At 40.2% G+C, this 15,595-nt stretch overlaps 1 protein-coding gene across 11 annotated transcripts in view; it reads left to right on the forward strand.

Annotated features, from left to right (window-relative positions):
* The window catches only part of LOC146665268 (unconventional myosin-IXAb-like), a 167,222-nt gene that overhangs the window by 96,425 nt on the left and 55,202 nt on the right, over positions 1-15,595 (forward strand). For 8 of the 11 annotated variants that reach the window (XM_085412826.1, XM_085412818.1, XM_085412815.1 and 5 more), the window contains 3 exons: positions 930-983; positions 6,552-6,652; positions 8,370-8,496. In XM_085412826.1, the coding sequence (XP_085268952.1) occupies positions 930-983; positions 6,552-6,652; positions 8,370-8,496 (282 nt within the window). The remainder of the gene's footprint in view (positions 1-929; positions 984-6,551; positions 6,653-8,369; positions 8,497-15,595) is intronic. The other 3 variants (XM_085412817.1, XM_085412821.1, XM_085412822.1) reach the window with 3 other exon arrangements.

The raw sequence follows: 15,595 nt of genomic DNA on the forward strand, positions 1-15,595 counted from the left end.
GATCAGCATTGCAACTGACCAATCACTTTATCTGAACAATTAGTTGGCATTAGCCAAGAAGTTAGCTGATGCTAGCACGAGTAAATTTAGCTTATAGCAAACCTTACTCAGTAATATATTTGCTACACTGCTAATTATTAAAGAAAACACTTGTTTACTTTTTGTTTTAGAAGAGAGTTTTATATAAACAGGCATTTTTCCCCTTTTTCTGCCATGTTGTGATGTCAAGGCTAAGACATCACAGCGTAGTTTGTCCATCCACGATGATCACTGCAAATGACAATGTTATGATGGTATGGGATACCATCATAACATCATAACGGATACACTGTCCCAATGTTAGGAAGGGTGTTTTTGACACTTGCACACTGGATTAATTTCTGCTTATAGCTTTAGTTACTAATTCCTTTACTGATTGTGATTTACACATTAGAAGGTGTTGCAGTGTGATACAGATTTAAGCTTAAAGTTAATGTTTAGGATAACTTAGGATAAATAAATCACTAACTTAACCAGTCTGAATTTTAAAAAAAGCAAAATGATTAAAAACACAACTATAACATTAAGGAATCAACAGCATTTATCCAGTTGTGCTATGATAGTATTGTAGTAGTTTTAATTTAGATAGGAAACGCTTTCAAAATTGTAATTAATTAATATTTGCCACTACTTTTACTTACATAAAATATCTAACTACTTTTTGCACCACAGATGGTGTGTTTTTTTTTCCAATGCCAAACCCTGATGAGGTCATCGGGGTTTCATTTTCGTGACTCTGTGGATGTGTGTCTGTTTTCGTGAGATTCTTTTTCTCCCCTCACGTCTTAACAGTATGCGTCATTGCTTCCTCAGTCTTTTTAAAGATTGCATTTTCATACTGTACGTATGTGTAACTCAAGCCTTCTTAACCCGCTCTGCCTTACTTCCAGATGACAAAGAAATCGCACAAACTCTACTGGGACAATTACTATGAGAGTGAGCTGGTCAGTATCGTGTGGATGACAAGCTGTTTGTGTACGTCTGTGTCCATGGGTGTGTCGTGGTACACTGGGTTTTTGGTGCCAGTCTTAGTCTTGTTCTTTCTTGGCTTTCCACACCCGCCCGCTTTCAGTGAAAAAGATGGAGGCGACCTGGGCTGACCTCCGCCGGTTGTGCTCTAAAATGTTTAAAGGGATTCCTTAGTGTAATCTTTTGACTGTATTTGGCTGTTCCGTCTCAAGACGTTTGCTCTTTGTACTTTGTCCAGTAACTCAAGGTTTTTGCCTGTTTTTCAAAGTAAATGAATCTCTTTCTCTCGTTTAAAAAAAATAAAATGACGGGTGACGACATGCTTATTAACAGTATTCGGACAATAAGGCATCCCTTTAAACTTGTCCTTTGGCTTTTGCGTGCTTTGCTTTTGGGGAATAGGTGACAAATTCAACACTACCATCTTTAAAGGGAAGGTTCAGGATCTTAATGTGAGTATGACAGAAGTTTTGCAGTTTTGGTTTGTTATCACAGAGCCACAAAAACTGCTGATATTGATAGCATCGATTGCTTACCACAGTAAGGAGGGAAAGGAGTAAGAAGAACCTTCAAGCACTCAAAAGTGTCGCTGATCCAAATGATACTAGTAACCATGTTCAAAACGAGAAGCAGACTTGCAGCAGCGACACTTTCCATCAATGTTAAACAAGCATTTGTGGTGAGGGCCTTCAAGTATGTTGACTAGGATGTAAATTTAACATAATTTCATGCTTCGCGGTAACATTAAAGATAGGGCAAGCGCTAACCTGAACAATTGGTAAAATACTCCTAAGTCTATTAGTCAGCTTGAGCAGTGGTCAATTAGCTTCACATCCTGAAACTTCCCTCTAGCTGTGTGGTCCGTTTTATGTGTGTTTGTGTGTGTTTTTGCCGTTTCATTGGTCTCTGAGCCTGCCCGCTGTCTTGCCAGCCTCCACCTGAAGTGAGTAATGTTTGGTCAGTGGGATTTGTTGTGTTTGTTTGAAGGCCCCTGTATCTGCTAATGGGAGATTATGTTACTTAGACTTTGCTGGCGAGCAAACACTTGACATGAGAGTTGGTCAGTATAAATACGACCTGTGGACTTACTGTATTTCACTCTTGACTTTGGCTTTTTCAACTCTTTGTTTCTTAGCTCTGAAACATTTCTTTTTGTTATGAATGAAAACAAATATTTTGAGTATTCTCTAAAAAGCTCTCATTGGCGTTGTGAATCCCTATTAATTTTACAAGCTAATGGACTTTTCTCATACCACACCTGCAGAATATCCTTTACTTCATATCTTGCTTGGAGGCATTTAACAACATAAAGTACAGCGATAGCACACATTTATACTCAACTTGTTTTTGTCTTTAAACGGCTATAATCTGTTACTGCACGCCCATAACAAAGTCATGATAAAATAACGTGATATTTACAATCCCCATATATTATTACCTGCATGCCTGTATGTTGTCAGTACAAACAATGGCAGTAAGAAACATTGTTGTAAATATAGCTCTAGGTAATATTATTATTACTTTGAACTTCAGATCAAACTGTTGACCTTGAAGGTTAGTTCAGAGGTAAAACGTGACATATTTTAAGTCTTACTGTACTTTGTGCATGTTGGCAATACACACCACACTACGAATCGTACTTTAGTTTTTAGGCTTTTTTGTCAACCATGAGCTCAAACACCAGAAACATAAGCTCCTTGGCTGAGGTAGCATACTTAACAACTGCTTATAAGAAGAATCATTTAAGTCATGCTGAACATGTGGCTTTTGCTGCAGGAGTGGTTTGAGAAATTTCTGTTGAGGTTTTTAAGATACGATTTGTGTTCCTCTCTTCATTTGATTCATGCTGTATCTCTGCATCATTTGCACCATTTACAGTAAATGTTATGAAGCCACGTTAATTACTGTGCTACGCTTCTGAGGCCATTGGATTTTCAAGAAATTGGTGCAAACACGAGATCCTACAAGGATCCAAGAAGCCAGGCGTGAAACTATGACGTTGTTGCTGAACCGGACCAGTTAGCAATCTTCCATGAAATTGGTTTCACTTAAGTGTAGCTTTTTTAATCTTAGATTTAATAGACTATTTTTAATTAGATTTCTTTCTTTTATTATATTTTTTGCAAGGGAAGCAAAAAGGCATACTGTTAGGCCCTAACCTCTGTACACCATCACCAATTTTAGATCAAACCATCAACATGTGATTGAAGTTTGGACTTAACTCAAGGGTTTAACCAAAGGTTTGTAGTAACTGTTTAGGAATTACAGCCATTTTCATTCATAGTCCCCCATTTTCAGAGGCAGAAATTGCAAAGGGAAAATTGACTGAAAAGCGGTTTCATGGCCTGTTCCCTCTTTATTTCATGAAGCAGATAAACGATCTGTAGTTAATTCCAAGTGTTAATCTAGCGTTAGGTAGCTGTTCATTGGACCTTTAAATGCCAGTGATGGCATGAGGAAGGCCGTCATTAGCCAGGAAAAAAACAGAACCCCCCCCCCAGAAAAACATAACAAACTTTACGAAGGGTGACTGCACCGGCCAGCTCAGCAGTACCAAAAGTGCTGAAAGCCCACAAAGGACTAAAGTGCATGATCGCAGAATTCTTTGCATGGTAATGAAACCAAGAAAAGAATGTGGTGGTATACAGAGGTAATGTTACACAAATGTGCCAAAGTCCAAATACTTAGAGAAGCTGACTGTCTTTTTCATTATGATCCATTACTTGGAAGCTTTGCTTTAGTAAATGGCTCCTTTCTGTTATTACTTTCTCGTACAATCCTCCCATCTCACTGTTTGCTGACACACTGTCTCTCCCAGAGGTCATTGAATGACCTCATGAGAGACCCCACCACCCAAGGAGATGATGTCAGTGTCTACACACACACACACACACACACACACACACACACACACACACACACACAGAAAGAGTGGCAGCTTTTGACAGCTGCCTGATGACCTGACCAACCCTCTGGGCCTGTTTGGCCTCTGACCTCTACCACTGGTCAATGTGTGCTGCAGTAAATAGAGACGCACTTTGAGCAGTGACAAGTGTGTACAGATTCCAGATGCAGCGTCTGGGGCTTAAAATACCACTTAAACAATGAATGTGAATGAAAAATCTGAGTATTTAACTAAAGATCCTAAAGACCAAACATTTTCTGGATGTTTGCATTTGATGTGTGCAGTCTGGTGTTTGGTTCTGGGTCTCGGTGGCTGCTGGTTTGCATTTTGCGCTTGTTTGGGTATCTCTGGTTTTTGGCTGTGTGGAATGTCTAGAGATGGGTTGGCATGCTGATGTTTTTTGCACGGCTGGTCCATGGAATAAATCTTGACTAAAGTCATGGTAAATAACAGGAAAGCCTTGACTGGACGCACGTTCAGTTTTAACAGAATCCTCGAGCGATCTGTTAAAAAGCTTCATGTGCACAGTCAGCAGGGTTCCCGGCTTGATTTAATGCACCAGAACTGTTGCAACTGGCCTGAAATTACAATTTCAAGCTCTGAAGTGAAAATAGACTCTTTGTTTAAAATAAGTAAGAACAGATTGTTTCTTAATCATCACTTTACTGCACTCAACAATCCCTTGTTCTTTTCTCGACTTTTGTCTGAGCACCACGAGCTAAGGTTTTGGTTTTCAACCCAAGTATTCCATTGCAATTGCCAAAATTGATCTCTTTATTTTCTCAACTTCCTTCAACGTATCACATTGTGCTGTTTGGCGCCGATTTAAAACATACCCGGCAATTTGAAAACTGGCTTTTCCTGAGTCTCGATGTAGCTCGAGAAGCCTCAAAACCCCTTTGTTGCAATTGGAGAAGCTCACTGTAGAAATGCGCTGATTGTTGGCTCTGCAGTTCCTGACAAGTTCGAAGCCAAAGGAAAACAATGGAGAAGCAGATGAGCGTTGAATGGTAAAGGGTACAAGAGGCAGCTCCAGAGTGTGGATTATGGGTTCCTGTGTCTTCTCTCGCCGGCTGTGGTATGTGCTAATTATGTGCCTGACAGAGGCTCGCTGCTGGAGCAGAGACACGCCGACTAACTGGAGGGCTCGAAGAGACAAACACACACGCTATGATTGTATGCGTACACATCCTCGCGCTGCTCATTCCTTTGCTTTACTCATTAATTGTTAAAACACTTTCAAACACTGTGCGATGGCTCATGATTACACAGGAATGTACTTGTGTTCACTTCGCAGGGTTTCCCCCTTCAACAGCTGAAATAAACCCTGTAAACTGTATTTTCTTTTACATTCATTACACAAAGGAATGTGCAGTTTCTATAAATAATTGCTGTTAGTTGCTTAGCTGAGTCTGATGACCATGATTATAAAACAGTTTAAAGTTCAGTTTCTACATTGTGGTCCAACCCAGTGAATGTGCTTTTCTCATAATTAACTGCCATGTGTCACATAAACTCATGTTAGACTTGACTTATGAATCTAAAGACGCAAGATTCAACTTGAGGGAGGCTATAAAAGGCTGATGGGATATTGTCATCACCCTGCTGGGCGGGCAGGCAGGAGGCCGGGCGAGATAGACACCCAAGTTTGCGAATGTGAGAACTCCAGAATGAAGAGACATAGGACTACTACTGAAAATCTCGGACGAGTTCAAATCTGAGTAACCTCGGCCTCAAGTTCAGGGGTCAGAGGTTACGTTTTCTGAAAATCTTATGAATCTGATAACTTGAGAATGAAGTGACGCAGGAGTTTCAAATTTATACCATAGGTGCATTTACTAGGAGGCTGAGGGTTAAACTGGCTGCTGCCATTATTTTCTATTTCCTAGGGGTGGTCTTTTGCTGCTAAACCTCATCTGCTTCAATGCTTGACGTGATGCTCTGTCTGGCCTTTTTTCTCTTATGGCTAGCATCAACATTTTGGCACAAAAAAATGCTGCTCAGTGGATATTTTCTTTTCTGACCATTCTCTGTAACCCTAGAGATGATTCTGTGCTAAAATCCCAATAGAGCAGCAGTTTTTTTTTTTAATTTTGCAGCAACAGTCATGCTGCGTTCAAAGGCACTTGCATAAAAATTAAGTCTCTGTCGCATTTTGATTTATTGAATTGCTTCTTTGTTATTGTCTGTTTTTACAAGTAGTTGAACTGGTGTACCTAATGAAGTGTCCAATAAGTTTATAAATAGAGCACATTAGTAAGACACAAATATCTAATATTTTAATCTTTGACTTTTTGCACATACGTTAGAAAATTGCAATAATTCACAATTATTTTAATTGCATTTTTAGAAAAAGCACTTAAAATAAATCTCATCAGGAGAGCTGAGGTCTTGTTATTGGGGTTCAGTGTTATTTTGCAACTTTCTTTGATAATTTGAGGAAATCGGGCACATTTTATATTAGAAGTTCTGTGGGGAAACCCTGCTTAGTGTCACAAAAAGACAGCATGCTGTCTTTTAGCTTCTGGTACACACTTTAATAACAGATACAATATAAAGAATCTTGTTTTTGTTGAATTTATGTGCTTTGTAGTGATTATGTGTTCGTCTGTTTTTGTGTGTTTCCACCTGACACCAGCAGGACTGCTTCACAGTGGAAGGAGAAGATCTAAAACACGACTTTGAGCGGCTGCAGCTGGCTATGGAGATGGTTGGCTTCCTGCCCACAACACGCAAACAGTAAGATTAGCTGCATGGCTACAACCATTAGCTTGTAACCTGTTCTTGTGTAAAACTGAGTAAGATTAAAGAACTACAAGCCAACAGTCAGAGTCTGAACGCTTTTAGAAACTTATCTCAGTACTTTTTTATTTTATTTTATTTTTTTGAAGAAACCTATGCACTGGGACAAAAAACAGGGAATTGTCTAGCTATGATAATGTTACCACACTAAAGCAGACTAGCGCTCCCTCAGTACCCCTGCTCCTCTTGATGTTTTCACCACAAAGCATTTTTAGTCTCTCACAAGGTGCTTCAGCTTGTCTCAGCAGCTCAGAGCATGTTGTGCTTTCTTGTTTACTTTTTTACAGTCTTTCTAAGATTTAAATCACTAACTGAACTAACTGTTAGCTAAAAAAAATTATTGCAAAGTGTAATTTTTTAGCTTTAGCTAAAAAAAGAAGCGTGTATTCTTATCTTACTCTTGAAAAGAAAGCATATGAATTATATAATAAAATATATAAAAAATAAATACATTTTCCCAAATTTCCCAAAACTATTTCTATAGGGCTTCATATTAATACCTATGTTTTGTAAACCACAGTTCTTGGAAATTAATCGATAGGATTACCGTATTTCCCGGACTACAAAGCGCACCTGAATATTAGCCGCACAAGCTAAAATCAGGGGAAAATCCTGTTTTGTACATACATTAGCCGCACCTGACTAAAAGCCGCAGGTGTTTCAATGTTGACTTATCATATGTAAGAGAATATGCACAAAGGGAATTGTCAGGAAAGAGATGGCTGTTTGGAGACACACCCCTTTTATTAATATTTTGAAAAACAAGTTATGGGTACATATTTGCACATGTAGTACATAACAGTAACCTACAGCACACCAGAAAAATAGATTCGGACTACCTTTTAGGCTCAGGTGCAGTGACACGGCTTTAACAAGAAGAAAAGTCAGTCATTCATCATCTTTCTCTTCTTCCTGCGCACTAAAACCACCAAAGTCCTCTTCTCCAATGTCGGAAACGAACAGGCTCAGGATGGCTTCGTCATCCACTCTCCGCTTCTCTCCTTCGTTGTCACTTTCAAAACCAAAGAAATCCTCGTTGTCAGTGTCAGAGTCGAACACCCTCAGAAGGGCCGTGGCGGTGTCCTCCTCTTCATCATGCAGCAGTCCAGCCCTTCAAAATCCGTTGGTGATCGTGGATGTTTTCGCACTTTTCCACGCTGTCAGAATCCACCGGTGGAGTTGGGCATAACTTGCTTTTCGCAAGTTTATCGCCGCTCATCATCCACGCCTCCTGCTGAATGCGTAGCGCTACTTTGAAGTTTGTTTTTCGCGCTACTTCGTACGGCACTACGTTGCCTGGCGGACGGACATGTGACTAACATACCACTCTTGAACCCCGATCCTTCCGCCAGGCAACGTAGTGCCGTACAACAGCGGAACAAACAAAACAAATCGTCTTACGATATCACAAAAATCATGGAAAATCCATAGAAAAGCCGCACCTGACTAAAAGCCGCAGGGTTCAAAGCTTGTGCAAAAAGTAGCGGCTTATAGCCCGACAATTACGGTAATTACTTCAGTTTTTCAGTCCCTACAATATGTATTTAAGTATAAATACGTTTTCATGATGCCCTAATATCCACTGTAAAGCCTGCTCAGTAAGAAGGTGGAGTTTGTTGATGTGATAAAGAAAAGTACCTTTGTTCCTTTTCAGGATTTTCTCCCTGCTGTCAGCCATCCTCCACCTGGGAAACATCCGCTACAAGAAGAAGACCTACAGGGATGATTCCATCGATATCTGCAACCCAGAGGTCCTGCCCATCGTCTCAGAGCTGCTAGAGGTGAGCGGCATGGTGCAGATCGTGACATCTGTCCGCCAACACTGAATCAGCAGCATTAAAGTTGATTTGGCAGACATGAGTTTATGCTTTGAATCAATAAATGTCACAGAGCTGTGTATATCCAACATTGCTCTGTGAAAATCAAATGGAAAAATTGCACATTAAGATATCTGAGGAATTTATGGTGCTGACTTTAGGCTGAAATGCAAAACTCTTGATACTTTGAAGAGTAATAAAAAAATGAAGAATTGGAGCAGAACTTTACCACAGGACTTGTTTGTTCTCCCAAAATTCCTTCTTTGCCGTTTTTTTATTCTCACAGACTTCATGAACTTTAAAAATAAGTAACATCCGCTCGAGCAAATAGGCGTTTTTCTATGCTCTGTTTTTGTTGAAAGCTGTGAGAAAAATGTGATTCCTCCCACAATGTGGGTTTTACAAAAAGCCTTTTAGAGAGCTGAGGATATAGGTATACAAGCACAGCTTGTGGTGACAGCGGAAGTTAAGAGGTGCTTCAGGTCCCAAAGAGCCGTCCACCCATCCAGTACTTTCACAAAGTACTGTTTGTGTAGAGGTTATTTTCAGAGCTCTTATCCTGGTCTGTTGTTGCTCTCCCACCAGGAACAATGAGTCCCTGTTACTGTCCCAATTTTAACTGCAAAGTTTAATCATATTTAAGTTATTGTAGGAGCATTTTAAATACAGATAAAAGCTTTGTTAAGGGTCATTGTGATTCATTTGTTTGTTAACAACTGTTGTTCTTTAATTCCGCTCCCTTTTAAAAACCAAAAAACGGTTGTTTTTGGCTTGTTTTGTCATTTCTTCAGCATTACACTCGGGCCATTTGTTTTCATACTGGGAGCACATTGTCTCTGAAGATGAAGTTCAAGTAGAGTTCATCCAGCCTTTGATTTCAGCAATTATATTGTAGACTGTTGCAGTAAAACTCAGACTAAAAATAGACTCAAGAATAACATTAGTTCACGCCAGGCAGAAGTCAAGCTCTGCAGCAGTTGCTGCAGTCCAGCTGATCTCAGTCCCAGCCATATCAGCTGGTGGCTCAGCTGACATCCACCTCTGCATCCAGCTGGCAAATGTTATGTTAGGATCTACTGTCTAACCTGCTTATAGTTGCTGTGCATGTGCAAGCCACTTTGCAAGCCACTTTCACCCAAGCTCTTCCTTCTGTTGGTAGCTCCACCCATCCTGTGTTTTCAACATATGCATATGGAAGGGCGTTATAGAACAAAGGAAGTCACTCTTATTTTGACTGTAGTGGCTCTGAGTAAACTACACGTTTGGTGTTAAACAAAGCAGTTGAATGTTTGTTTGTTATTCCTCCTTTTTGTAATCTAATGACTGAGATATTTTATAACCATCTTTTTGTTTTGTTAACATTTAATAATGTAAAATTAACACATTTTAAAAGATGCTCTTGTGTACATACACAGACTGTATAAGAAAGATAGCACCCACTAATTTGCAGGTGTGCTTTTAAAATCCCAACTTAAAAAGCAGAGCATCATGATCATTACCATCTTGTTTCTTAGGAACCACATGTGACCATACAGTATGTTGTCAGCTAAGGCGAGCTAGCTTGGTTAGAAAGGTTCGTCCACAAACTACATCACCCAGACGTAGATACCTACTAAACAGTGCTAACCTTTAGCAACATTTGAGTGCGGGTGAAGCCTGTTACTCTGCTGCGGGCTCTTTCACTCACCTGTTCAGTACTGCATGACTTTAAGCGTCTGTGGAATTTCAACTGCTGGTGACTCTTTAACTCTCCTGGGGAAAATAGAGACCTGCAAAAACATTTACTGGCAGGGTTTATGTGCCACACAGTGTTTATAAGTTTATGAAGTTGAGCTGCATTTGGACTCATTCTTGACGTTGAAATCAGACCATAGACACACACAAACATGCACACACACATACATAGAAAGGACAGCTGAAATACCCACATGCTGCTTGGACGTGTCATTTCCCAGTCCCTGTTACAAACTGCAACAATTAGCCGGATGCGCTTGTTGAGTCGGTGACAAAACAATGTCCGAAGTGTGCCGGAGACTCCTGTCAACAGCACAGCGGGGATGTTATGACTGTGGAGTGTTCGCCTGTAACATCCAGGCTGGTCTCTTTGTTTCCCCCAGGGATCCAGAGTGGCAGTGCGGCGAGTTGAGCCACATGTAGGCCACATGCTCAGGGGTCAGTTTTTTAAGTTCAAGTTTATTTGGATGTCTGTTATTTGATGCAGAGCCTCTGGCTGTCTGTCTCTTGGGTCTTATAAGATATTCTTAAAAAGCCACGAAGAAAGAGAAGGAAAGAAAGAAAGCACAGTGCTGACCTGAAAGATGGGCTCATAATGAATCCCTGTTTTGAGTGGATCTTAAGCATTAACATTTGTGGTGAGATGCAGTCTTTTGGTTGGATGATGGGAAAATATTATCATTCATTATGTGACCATTGAATCAGGTAGGCAGAGAAGTTTAAAGACTGTGACAGATTAGGTGATCTAAGAGTTTACGTTTAAATACTACTTGTAGTGTTATTTAATGTACACAGTCTAGAAAAATAACAGGACCTGCTGGGAATCAAGATTGAGTTTAAATATTTACCCTTTGAAGCTTGGCAGTAGAACTACAAGCTCCTTGATCTGCCTATGATTTAGATATAGATATACTGAATTAGTATGACCTATGCAAATTGGTGATGTTGTTTCATCCTTGCAAGCTTAGCTTTACGCTAAGAATCTGAATGAGTGTCTAGACTACAGACAGGCACCATCAAAACTCGTTAGCACTTATGTTTTATTGATGGTGCATGGTTTTACTTTAAGGCACTGTGTGAGAGAGTCTGTTAAATGGTTAAAGAGGTTGTTCAGGTCAGCTGAAGGGAGTCTCATGTTGAGTCATGTGAGGCTAGGACTGCTTGAAGGCAAACTCTGGCTCTAAATGAGTCCTAATTTGCATGAATGTCCAGCGTTTGATGTGTAAAATGGTTTCGGGCAGGATGAGGTATGTTTACTGCTGCACTCACTGCTGCTGTGGCATATTAATGCAAAGCACCTTTCAAAGAGAACCTTGTGTAGATTGACGCACAAATGGGAATAAAGCCAAGTGCCACTTCCTGTTTCCTGTGGAGGTGAAACAGGAAGAGGAAGTAGAGCTTGTACAGGCTGATGTACAGTTGACAGACTGGATCCTCTGAGGTCTGGAGTTGAGTAATTTGACCTAACCAGAAACATTTCTGTGCAAACTGGAAACCAGCTTACAGAGAGAAGCTTTCTGTCTGAATAAATGCGCTGAAGCCTGAAACTGCTGATGGTAATTGAATGCTAAAAACAGTTTTTCTTTTGTCTATTTTTTTCTTTTTCTTCTTTATTTTAGACATTCGCTATTTATTTTGCTTTTTAATTGCTGCATTTAGTTTTGAATATGAAAACCAGCTGTCTAACGTTTGCGTTCTGCCCTTACAATAACCAGTTGCCACAGTTTATTCTTATATCTGATGTTAACTTACTAACAGCATCAGATATTAATCTACTCTGGACATTTACGATAAGAGGATAGATATCTTTTATTGACTCCAGTAGGGAAACTCATTCTCTGCATTTAACTCATCCTTCTGTAAGTACAAGGAGCAGTGGGATCAACTCCAGATGTAAGCTTGGTCGCAGTAACAGAAGACTCAACCTTGCATGTTTTTGCTGGCAGGCAAACCTGGGGCTCCTGGAGGAAACTGCAAACTGCAAACAGAGGGGCCCTGTAAGCATCCAGGACCCTTTTTCAAACCCAAAGCAGCTATCGTGTTGTTTTGGGTTTTGATATGTAATAAAAAGATCTCCATTAGGACACAGACGGGCTACCAGGTGTCACTTTTAGCCCAGTTCAAATGATCTTTGAACCATGATAGTGTGTCTGCATAGGAGAAAACGTATGTGAGATGCATGGCACTGCGTTACTGTGTGTTTCTCCAGGCATTTGATTACAGTGAAGCATTCTGGGGATCCAACAATGTGTGCAATCTTTCAATAAACAGCACGTAGCTTGATGGGGAGGACTCTCTGTGTAGGTTAAAGTGGACCTGGACAGATCAAAAAAGGCTGCAGATTATTAAATTGTGTCTTGTCAGCAGGATGCTAAAGTACCAATAATAGTCCAGTTACCACAGACTGATTGGTTCACACATTTTTGACACTGCCTACAACAGGTTGACGATGGTCTACACTGCTTTGCATATTATTAATGCAAAATCACACTGTCAATTTAGACATTAATGGTGATAAATAATGTTGACAGGGAAAGCCTAAAGTCCTTTCAAAACAGACCTGGGCATTATACGGCCTCCTGACCACCTCCTGCCCCGTGAGTGTCCCTGACCAGCCCGCCACACATCAACAGGAAGTCAGGACTCAAACCTAAATCTTGCAGTTGTCTTGTTTCGGTTGCCAATTACTCTTTCATACACCCCCCCCCCACCAGAAATTCTGTTTCAGGGTGAAATCACAATATAACTTTGTTGCTTTTATTTTGAAGGCTACTGAAAGTTTTCTTTACACTCATGCATCTGCAGTCTCACTGTGGAAGCAATGGAACTGACGCTCATGAGAAGTGTGTTTTCTAGCCCCAACAGGCTTTAGCTGACACGCACAAAAAGATAGATTGATGCCGCATGCAGAGTTTTTAACAAACACATAAACCGCTAAGTATTCGTTTACTGAAGTCAGAGGTAAAGCCATCTGCTTGGTTTGTGGAGAGCAGATTACCATGTTTAAGGATTACAATTTGAATTATCATTATGAGACTAAACATTCAGAGAAATACAAGAACTTGACCGATGCAGAGTGGAAACAGTGGAAACATATTTGAACCTTTACTAGCAAAGCTGCTATGGAGTATGGTGCTAGAGTATAGGACCTGAGAGCAGGAGTTTGAGGGTTTTGGGAGAAGAATGGCAGATTTGAGAGAGAATAGAAGGCACTAGAGGTGGGAATCACCATACATCCCACGATACGATATTATCACAATACTTAACGCACGATACGATATTATTGCAATTTTTAAAAATATTTTGCAATATTCAGATTCTGTACATAAAGGTAAACTTTATCAATATTCATTTTATCTAATATCAAATTCTCACACTCAGTCTTTCTCTCATTTCAGTCAGTTTTATTGTTGACAAACTGAACGGTTTGTATTACAGTCTAGTCCAACTTAACTGAATGCTAAATAAAAAAGTTTAAAACGTAATTAAAATAAAACGTGTCTTAAATTAAAATAAGTAAACTGTCATGTTTATTGCTGCCATAAAAAAGTTAAACATATTTGGACAGTGAAGGAATGTCAGGATTCTTGCTCAGAAAAAGGATCAACATGCTCTGAAGTCAGAGCACAAAAACTTTTTTTGTAACAAAATATCGATTTCTGCTGTCCCTGTATCGATACATTATTAGCAAAAAAAATATCACGATACTACACAGTATCGATTTTTTCCCCCACCCCTAGAAGTAGGGCTGGGCGATATATCGAGTTTTTTAAAAATATCGATATATTTTCATACGAGATATAAGATGTGACAATATCGTTTATATCGATATAGTCTATGTTACGTTATAATTATACTTGTGGAGCCGCAGGTTTGCCTCTCTTTCGTCCACTTTTGTCTCTACGCAACGTTACTCGGCCTCGCCTCTCCTTCACTGAACACAACTCCGCCTCCCCCATAGCTTCACCTGCAGGCAATGACAAGATGAAAGCGGAAAATCTCCGTTAGCGAGTTACCGTGTGTGGGGCTGGGCGGCGTCAACGTGTTAGCGAGCTAACCGCGCTAACGAGCTAACCGCGCTAACGACATGCAGCCCGGAGGTGCTGCACGGCCTAAAATCCTTTCATTTTTTCAAAAATCGACAGTGCACCTTATGTATGAATTCTGGTTGTGCTTACTGACTGCGAACCGATTTTATGTGGTACACAGCGCTCAGCAATCTGTCAAAAAATGTTTTAATATGACTTTGCTAAGCTACGGAGCTGCACCGCTTGATGGATTGTCGGAGGATTACGGCTACCGAGGAGGAGCCTCGCGGAGTGATACGTACTGTGTGTGTATAAGGACCACAAATGGCACCTGTTCAGAGACGTGGTGCAGCTGTGAAATCTGTCTCTGTGTTATTACGCTCAGCGTCTATTAGTTTACATTTTGACTGCACAATTGTGAGCTTTTTGTTATGCACAAAAACAACATTGTTTTCTTTTATTTATGGACCATGATTATTTAATAAATGCTGATAATTTATTTTTGAGTAATTTCTTCATGTACATCTACGCTGTATGTAAATAAAAGTGCCCGTGTGACAGCTGGGACACAGTGTGACTAAGAACTCTCTTTTTGTTCTTAACTTATGGCTTTAAAAAAAAAAATATCGAGATATATATCTTATATCGCCATCCAGCTAAAAAATATCGAGATATGAATTTTGGGTCATAGCGCCCAGCCCTACCTAGAAGGCACACTTACCTGTGGCTCTACTACAGTAACAGGTGGATATGCCCACCACCTCACAGCTGAAACTTGTGTGAACCTCTAATATGCAGATGCAATATCACTGGCTCATATTTTCCTATAGAGTTCTATTCAGGATTCTTTGTGTGCAATGTCTCTGGAAAACCGTCATGCTCAGATCAGGCGGCTCTGCTGTGTTTGCTTTTACTTTTTGTCCTCACTAGGATCTAAAGGTGCTCCAAAAAAATGGCTGACTTCAGTTCAGAATCACTGGCCCCAAACTGGTGCTTACAAACTTCTGATCATTAGAGTATTAAGATCTGTGATCATGACAGGGCATCGCGCCTGTCACCAAGCAACTAATACATGGAAATGTACCAGTTGAAGACCAATCACTGAGCTGCAGAATAGGCTTTGCTCTTTGTGGAGGGATTACCAGGCAGTGTGAAATGAGGTCTGATTATGCCCCCCGCTCCCCACCAACCCACTCACTGCAGAGTTGACTTGTCCTGCCCCCCCCCCAAATTTATGTCAAAGCATTTAGAGGCCACTGACAGAAATAGATCCATAATGGTATTAACTATAACATTGACAC

Source organism: Rhamphochromis longiceps, linkage group LG7 (genome assembly GCF_057381845.1).
Source record: "Rhamphochromis longiceps isolate RC_006_pf linkage group LG7, R_longiceps_female_GT1.1, whole genome shotgun sequence".
In the NCBI taxonomy this organism is placed as follows: domain Eukaryota; kingdom Metazoa; phylum Chordata; class Actinopteri; order Cichliformes; family Cichlidae; genus Rhamphochromis; species Rhamphochromis longiceps.